This window comes from Pinus tabuliformis, chromosome 4_2 (assembly GCF_031772625.1).
Source record: "Pinus tabuliformis cultivar Carrire ecotype Pingquan chromosome 4_2, CPIR1, whole genome shotgun sequence".
Classification (NCBI taxonomy): Eukaryota; Viridiplantae; Streptophyta; class Pinopsida; order Pinales; family Pinaceae; genus Pinus; species Pinus tabuliformis.
The window spans coordinates 613,594,107-613,603,490 of record NC_142304.1 but is presented as its reverse complement, the minus strand read 5'-3'; the positions used below and the strand labels follow the sequence as shown (position 1 = coordinate 613,603,490).

Here is a 9,384-nt window from a genome sequence, read left to right as displayed (position 1 = left end):
TTCCGTTGCATAACTTGCCAAACCATTCAAGGAAAAGAAAGCTTGGAATTATTACATGCCATTGGTAGTTTACAGTCTCCCTACGGCAGAAAATTGTCCATCAAATAACATGGCGTGGCTGAAAAAACTTCTATTCATATAATCCTCAAGCTGAATAGCATCCAACGCATTATCGTACAATGCAAACTGTTGATAGTCTTAAAAATCGCTCTCCAAGTGCCAGTTTTCACCAAGGGATTTAACATCCAGGTTCTTTGGCAAACCCTCCTATGTTTCCTTCGAAGATAGACATGATTGATGTTTATTAATATTTACTCGTTATATGATTGATGTTTATTAATATTTAATCACTATAATTTATATTTGTATCAGTTATATAAATTAAATAATTAGTAATCTATTTTATAAGTATAAATAATTATTATAAAATCAACAACACAAAGAATAGCTGCGGAGATGGATAGCGAACTCCCGCCCCCTGGCGCGCCCCTGATCTCCTGAGCACGCAGTGCCTGGCAGCCCTGCTGCTGGGCCGCAGCTCTCTGCTCCGGATCCCTTTGTCCTGAGCCTCCTGCCCTCTCATCTCCCGAGCCTCTGGCCTTTTCACGCTTTTTCGGGCCTCCTGCCCTCTCCGCGACAGCCCTGAGGCTGGCTGCGGCCCCTGCTGTTTTTTCTCCTCCCCAAGGCCTTCTGCCCTTTTCACCTTCGAACCCCTTGTCCTCCTAGTCGTCTTCCTGCGCCCCTATGTGGAACTATGGCACAACCTTCTCAAGAGCAAGTAGAAATGGAGAAAGCCTTCGCTTCTCTCATTCCTGAGAACAACAAGGAAAGGATCCGTCCTACAGCATCAAAGTTTGTCAAAAAGTTGGACGAAATCCCGGAGGTCCCTCTTCCCTCAGCACTTCCAAGAAGAGCTGCCGTGGCTCTTGCAGATCGTGGATTAGTTGGACAGTTCACGGGGTTATGGCCTTCCCCCCGCACGGTTCAACGCTGGGTGGAAAGAAACTGGAATGCGATGGTCCAAGGGAAAATCGCTATAAGATTTTGTGGAAGGGGATTTTTTACCTTCCTCTTTGAATCAGTGGAAGATCGCAACCTCATCTTCAGAAACGGACCCTATTTCATGGACACCAGAGGACTTTATCTCAATCGTTGGACTCCTGACTTCGATCCAGAAATGGACGTTCCCAACGCGGTCCCTGTATGGGTTCGTCTGCCACACCTCCCACTCCACTGCTGGGGAGATGAATCTGTTCGCGCTATCGGAAACGCAGTAGGGAAATATGTAGACAGATCGGAGCCAAAGGAGAATATGTATGCTTGTGCGAGGATATGCGTAGAAGTGGACCTAGGCAAAGGCTTACCAGAGGCAATCAAACTCAAAGTAGACCAGTGGACGCACATTCAGCAAGTGGACTACGAGCAGCTCCCCTTCAAATGCAAGGTATGTCATGAATACGGTCACTTTGCTAACAGATGCAGCAAATCTAGAACAGAAGATAATAGCAATAAAGAAGCCCCTGAGGAAGCATGGGAAATAGTCCGGAAAAAAAAAAAGACAAACCCTCCCCTGGATTCAGTTGAACCCTCATCGAAAACACCTTTCCCCTCCATGCACCCATCCAGTTCTGGGCCTCCACCCTCCTCCTCTCAGCAAGTACCTCCTCCTTTCCCCTCCTCTCCTCCTCGTTCCTCTGACCCCTCCATCCCTCCGTCCTCAAACCCTTTCGCATCCCTTTCTGAAGAAGATCCCATTCAAGACCCTTTATCTGATCAGCATATCCCTTCATCCCCCCATACCACTCAACCCTCCCCGGACACTACCTCAACAAGAATCACAAGAAGCCTATCAAAGGACCTAGGAGCATCTAGTGAGATTCAAAAAAAACATGGACCAGGAAGGAAGTCGGCAAAACAGCATATAGAAGAAAGTGCGCAAAAGGATATAGCAATGGGATCACAGACACCGATTGAAACCTTCATTCTAGGAATTTCGAACAAGGAAAACAATATCAAAGGCAAAGAGAGGCGAGCACCTCTGCACACCACAGGTAAATCATGATGAAAGTGCTGTCTTGGAACAGCAGGGGACTAGGGCACCCCTCCAAAAAAGCTGCCCTCATGGAGTTAATCCACAGCGAAAAGCCTGATATCTTACTTATTCAAGAAACAAAATTAAATCAGTCCGAAATCAGCAGACTCATTGGCCAACAAAAACAGTACGGTGGCTGCACCAGTGAAGCGAGAGGAGCTTCAGGGGGTACTTTAACAATGTGGAACATCAGCAAATGGAGCTGCAGCTTGGTCAAAACACAGCAGCATTGGATAAGTGTTAAATTGGAAAACAAGGACAATGGCACAGAAGTTAAAATCTACAACATCTACTCTCCCAACCACTTCAGGGAAAAAGAAGTTTGCTGGACCACCTTAGAGGAAGAATTAGAAGAAGATCGTGATAACAACCTCATCCTAGCAGGGGACCTAAATATGGTCATGCACTCAAATGAAAAAAGGGGAGGAAACTTCACTGCAGATCATTTTCGAAACCGGCTGGAACACATCATGCAAGAAAAAGACCTGGTTGATTTAAAGCCCAAGAACCGTAAATATACTTGGAGCAATAGGCGGTTGGGAGCAGGTAACATTATGGAACGTCTTGACCGTTTCCTTGTTAATATCGCTTTTTTGTCCTCATTCTCCAACGGACAGTCGGACATCCTCAATACTTCCGCCTCGGACCACTTCCCCATCACTCTTACCTTGCAAAGCCAAAGCCATCTCGGCCCCCTCCCCTTCAAATACCCCTCCCTTTGGAACCAAATCCCAGCAGCCCGTGATATAGTCAAGCATGCATGGTCACAGCACGTGGAGGGCTCCCCTATATTCATTTGGGAATCAAAACTGAAGCAAACGAGGCAGGCGCTAAAAACTTGGGCAAAAACCAACTACAAGGAACCCGAGGCAGCTAAAAAAGACATCAAGCAGAACCTTGAAAAATTACAGCAAAGTATTGAAGCGGAAGGGCTCACTCAGCAAGCAAGACAAAAAGAGATCAGATTGTATGCAGAGCTAACCCAAATAGTTAGAGATGAAGAAACCAAATGGAGATTAAAATCTAGGCAGACCTGGTTGCGTGAAGGTGATAAAAACACCTCTTACTTCCATAAACAAGCCACAATCAGGAAGGCAAGAAACACAGTTAATACAATCAGAGACGGAGAAGCGAACAATCATGAAACTCAAGACTCTATCAAGGCTGCTGCAACCAACCACTTCAAATCTCTCCTGACAGAGGACAACAATGAGGAGGACTTCTCAAACTTCCTCCAACATATGAGCAGAGAAGTCACTCAAGAAATGAACAACAGCCTCACCCAAGAAGTCGAGGAGGATGAAGTAAAAAAGGCGATGTGGAGCCTCCATCCGGACAAAGCCCCAGGTCCCGATGGGTTCCCTATCTGCTTCTTTAGAGAATATTGGTCAATGATTAAAAAGGACATTCTCAAGATGATTCGCTGGGTCCTCAGGAAAGGCAAACTAGGGGGCTATACCAACTCAACATATTTAGCTCTCATCCCTAAAGAGAACAGACCAATCTCCTTCTCTAGATTCCGGCCAATATTCCTGTGCAACTCTGCTTACAAAATAATCACAAAAATCCTATCCACAAGACTCAAGCCTCTCCTCCCTTCCTTAATTTCGGAAAATCAGGGCGGTTTTTTAGCCAACAGGCACATCTCCGACTCTATCCTTCTGGTACAAGAAGCCATTCATTCTAGTCTTAGTCGAAAGGAAAAAGGTTTTATCCTTAAACTTGATCTAGCAAATGCTTTCGATAGAGTCAGACACTCCTTCCTTTTTGCTGTTTTGAGCAAACTAGGATTCAATGCATCCTTCATTAATATGGTCAAAGCCTGTATCTCTAATCCTTGGATCTCGCCTCTGGTGAATGGAAGACCTTGTGCAGCCTTTCAATCCTCCCGAGGCCTCAGGCAAGGCTGCCCCCTTTCTCCCTACCTTTTCATTCTCATGGCTGAATCCCTCAGCAAAGCATTGGATTACAGTAGAAGAACAGGATTAATTACAGGTATCCAATTCGAGTAGGGCACAAAGAACATCAACCACTCCCAATTCGCTGATGATACCCTCCTGATGGGTGGTGCATCGACCATCATTGCCAGGCGCTTCAAAAGGATCTTGGACCAATTCATGGACTGCTCCGGAGGAAGAATCAGCCAAGTCAAAAGCTGCATATACGGATGGAATGCAACAGCTCACACCATTCAAAACATTGCAAATATTTTAGAGGTCTCTTACAAGATCGATTGGAACCATTTCACCTATCTAGGGATGCCGGTGAGCAAAGGTCCCCTGAAGACTGAAACTTGGAATACAATTATCGACAAAATCAAAAGGAAAATTCAACAATGGGGAACCATGTGGCTGAACCCAGCAGGCCGTCTTGTTCTTCTCAAATCAGGTTTGACCTCTCTCCCTATCTATCGTTTTTCATTGTTACAATCTCCAATGAACTTCCATCACAAATTGGAAAAGGCCCTACGTTTTTTCCTCTGGCAAGGAGGGAAATCAGAGAAAAAAAAGTTCAACTTGGTTGGATGGAAAAGTGTCATTCAGCCCCAAGAAAAAGGAGGTCTCGGAATAAGGTCCCCATACCTCTTGAATCTAGCTCTCGGGGCTAAAATTGTTTGGAGATTAATCATTGGGGATTCTGCCTGGTGGAAATCAGTCTTAGAAGCCAAGTACCTCAGCAGTTCTAGGCACAAGCTCCTGGAAGCGAACATACCCAATAGAGACAGCTCCAACATCTGGAAATTGTGCAAAAAAATCATCCCTCTCATGACCCAGCACATCTCCAAAGTACCTGGAGAGGGAAGTAGCATCAGCATTTCTAAAGACAGAATCCTAGGCCAGAGCCCCATAGAATCCAAAGCAGAAGCAATTCCAGCTATAAATTGGTTAAACAACAGAGGAATCTGGAATTTAGCCCAAATCACTAAGTGGGGAAGCTCTTCCCAAGCTTGGATTGGCTGGGCTTTGCCGAACTACCCAAGGGACCTGGAAACAAGCTTCATCGCTTTAAAAGATCAATTACACAGTAAGGCACCTATTCATAAGGGAGGCAGAGATAGTTTTCGATGGGACCCCTCAGGCACTGAATACACAGCCAAAGTAGGATACCACCATTTATGTGCTAATACCTTTCCGCAGGATACATGGAGTCATTGGAGACTGGTTTGGAAAGCGGAAGCCCCTCCTAAAGTTAAATTCTTCTGCTGGCTCCTTCTGAAAGGTAAGATCTTAACAGCTGAAAACCTCAAAAAAAGGGGCATCCCAGGCCCTTCTAGGTGTCCAATCTGTCTTCAAGCAGAAGAGACTATACAGCATCTGTTTATGGATTGCCAAGTGGCTGCAAAATGTTGGAAAGAAATAGCATCTGTAGGGGGAGTAGAATGGAATCCTAAGCCAAACATAGCAGAGACAGTCCAAAATTGGAAGAAACTTTGCCCATGGAAGAGCAAGAAGATCAAATTATCTCAGAGGATATGGAACACTTTACCATTAACACTTCTTTGGAGCATTTGGATAGCCAGAAACAAGAAGGTGTTCCAAGACAAAGGACACAACTCCAGATACATGTGTCACAGAGCTATCAGCTTAGCTGTAGAAGCTGTGACCATTCGTTCCCACAGCAAAATCAATCTCAGCAGCTTCAGTGCTGAAGAGAGAAATTTGATTAATTATGGCAGCATAATCAGTGCCCATGAACAAGAAAAGGATAACTCAAACTCAAAAGAGACAGCTACAGCCTGGAAGCTGAGACCTAAGGAGGAAGAATTCGCCCTTTGGTTAAGCAACTGCAACAAATATTGCCTCTTCTTCGATGGGGCCTCAAAATCTAATCCCGGTCTCGCAGGCGCCGGAGGCATCATATGCAATGCAAATGGTAAGACTATCTTGCATTTTGAATGGGGATTGGGTGACCTATCCAACAATCGGGCCGAAGGCCTGGCATTATTCCAAGGATTAAATCAAGTGATCAACCTGGGCATAAAGAAAGTGAACGTCTTTGGTGACTCAGCAATTATCATCCGGCTCATGGAGCAAAAGCGGACTTCACCAAACATTCTACTGCAACAAATCAATAACAGAAATCAAGTTCTGCACAGCATGCTGGAAGAAGCCCACTATTTTCATATCTTAAGGGGACTCAACAAAAAGGCTGACCACCACGCCAACAAAGCTTGTAACCGACCCAAAGGCCAGCTCAGCTGCAATGATCGCGTATCTATCCAATTGCTGCCATGAAAGACACACATCTAATCAGCTCGCGCGGTATCCCATCCAACAGAATCTGCCACAGCAACCAAATCAACAGATCCGAGGTCAGAACAGATCAGAATGATAGCAATTGTATCAACAGACGGCACAGAAGCTCATTCCAAAGCAGGGGAACCAAGATTCATAGATCAGAAAATCGTCCTTGTCTCAGGAAAGTTGATCTCAGTCAAGATATGCGTAGAAATATCCAGGGGAGCATCGGGAAGCGTAGATCCCTCTCCCGCCATCGTATCCGCAGAAATTCTTTAAGTATCCCTTCAGCGCAAAAGCTTCAACTCACATTTGAAAATTACCACGGTAATTTCGAGAGAGGAGCCGATTTTGCAGACCATCTTAGTAAGCAGGATAAAAGCAAGATTGTTGAGCGTTTTAGAAGTTTCGCTCTCACTCTGTTATACAGTGGGAGCGCTGTTGAGCTTCACCGATTCCCAATAGGTATTAGCGGCAGTTTCAGGCACTTAACACGCTGTCTTCTAAGTGCTCTTATCACCTCAGAGAGTCTTAGTAGAATCCTCATCAACAGCCAAGTGAACCGACAACACCAAGGACAAAAGCAAAAGAACAGTGTTACTACTCAGACAAAGGATAAAATGGAGCGCCCAGAGGATTGCTTTCACTGCCGTGACCTGAACATGGAATTCAATGAAGTCCAAGCCCAACAAAGAGCATTGGAGGACCTAGTTCGCAGCATGGAGAACCGGATGGAAGACAAAGTCCGCATTCTGGAGAATCGGCTGGAAGAGCAAGTCAAAATCCTCCATGATAAGTATAGAGCAGAAATGAATCTTTTTCTGCACAGGGTCCATACCCTCCATGAACAGTTCAGCGATCTACACAACAGATGCGCCCATGCTGAAGAGAGGATTGAAATTCTCAAGAGTATGCTGGAAAAGAAAGATGCCACTTCCTCCTCAAGCGCCAAGCCAATCGAAGCCGACCAGGACCCAGAGGGATCAACCGCAAGAAAGATGAGCCACATCGAGATTGACTAATCATGCTTTGTAAATGTAAATTTTGGGGACAGCAGTATGTCAATATCTATAGCAGCATAAGTAGCAATAGTAGCAGTCCAGTTAAAGTAAGGACCAAGGAAAAATCCCTTTTTGTAATTCCTTGGCCCCAAAATGCTCCTGAAGCATCCTATGTAAGGCTTTACCCTCATCTTTTTTCAGTTAATGAACAGCACCCGACCTTTGTCTAAAAAAAAAAAAAGTATAAATAATTATTATACATTTCTCATTAATACTTATTAAGTGTTAAAAATATATATATCAAAATACAATAATAAAATTTAATAATAATATATGACAATTTTTTCAAATTAAATTTTTAAATAAATCTCAATTTTTTATTTTATCCATCACGAAAAATATTAATCTCATTTTTTATTTTAATTATTACTAATATTAATCTTATTCCTCTCTTCTAACCGGTACTTAGAAAAATTCAAAATATTTTTCTAAAAGAATTTCGAAATATTTTTCAGAAATTAAATTCATACCATTCACCTCTTACAAGTTATTTGATAATTAATTGTTTTAGAAAATCCTATTGCAGACAAATGGATGTTAGACAAATAGACGTTAGAGGTAAACGAAAGGTAAAATTAATGCAAGCCATATGAATATGACCTACAATAAAAGATGGCAAAGTCAGCCCACCAATGAGGGATATCGCATCGCAAGCCCTATTGAACAATGGAATGGTGTGGGTGCTTTGGAGTATTGGAGGCGGCAAGTTTGACTCCAGCCATCCATCAAGACCAACAGTTTGAATAATGATAAAATGTCTGCTTCACGTCACTTCATTTCTGAACTTTGGAGAACATTCAGGAAGACAAATTAAAGTAAATACGTGAGATAACAGATTTGTCGCAAGCTTCATTAAATCCGTGAGTAAGGCTGAGGAGGTCGTGCTCAAAGAATCACCACACCCTTGCACTTCTATGGAATTTATAATTGCCAGCATGGGTTATCGGTTTGGAATGTTTACTAAAACTTGCAGGCAGGTTTATGTGTAAATGCGATATTTTTCATAATATCAGACCCAGGTTAGATTCTTGAAATTACTTCTGAGAGTTGTTGGAAAAGCACCTCAACTCTATGGAATCTTTAATTGCCACCCACTAATACCTACCAGCTTTTGGTGTAAGGTTGGTCTGTGGTTATGGTGGCCTTCGAGTGTTTGACTGATCAAACAGTGTAATCTTCTGGAAAATTTGAAGGGTGTGTTAAGCTCTATTAATTTTTTTACCAACTGTTGCCTACAATTATGGAAGTAAATCTTCGAGTGTTTGACTGATCTAACGGTGTAATCTTCTGGAAAATTTGAAGGGTGTGTTAAGCTCCATTAATGTTTTTACCAACTGTTGCCTACAATTATGGAGGTAAACTGCAGTCTTTCCTTAATTTCTAGAAACCAACTATAGTAATTTCCTTAAATTAAGGAAATCAACTGCGGTTAATTAATTTTCTTGTTGGGAGCTTCTGAAATGGTCCATTACTCCATCTGGAGTTCTCTACTTTGATCTGTGGAACACCCGACACATAGCTTCTTGGGAGCTTCTGAAATGGTCCATTACTCCATCTGGAGTTCTCTACCTTGATCTGTGGAACACCTGACACATAGCCATCAGAAGCTTGATGGAAGCTTGGCTATAAATTTATCTGTTTGGTCCCCAAGCTAGCATCTCAATCCCCTTCAGTTTTTACACCATCAAGCTGAGAGAGCAGAGCTTGGAAGTGCCTTCAGATTTTCTATATTCTTTTCTTTCTGCTTGGATGAATATTGTGTTACGATATTTTTAGGCGTGGATAAAACAAGGCAGCAACTGTTGCTCCTCATTGTTAGATGACCCCGCCTCTCACTGAAATATGATTCGCTATCAATTGCGTGGATTTTTTTTTGGTTTCCATTTTGCTTCTCAATCGAGGTATGCAAGTTCCGTAATATGACTTTATCTCATAGTTATCCACCTTGTTTTGTGTTACGTAATGCACATTTATGTTGACAAACATTCTTTCC

At 43.1% G+C, this 9,384-nt stretch overlaps 1 protein-coding gene across 1 annotated transcript; it reads left to right on the top strand.

Annotated features, from left to right (window-relative positions):
• The first annotated feature begins 754 nt into the window (after nucleotides 1-754).
• On the top strand, nucleotides 755-1,541 carry LOC149170807 (uncharacterized). Its single transcript, XM_089425732.1, has 2 exons — nucleotides 755-1,322; nucleotides 1,477-1,541. Exons 1-2 carry the CDS (start codon nucleotides 755-757, stop codon nucleotides 1,539-1,541), a joined length of 633 nt encoding a protein of 210 aa, XP_089281858.1.
• Nucleotides 1,542-9,384: the final 7,843 nt, after the last annotated feature.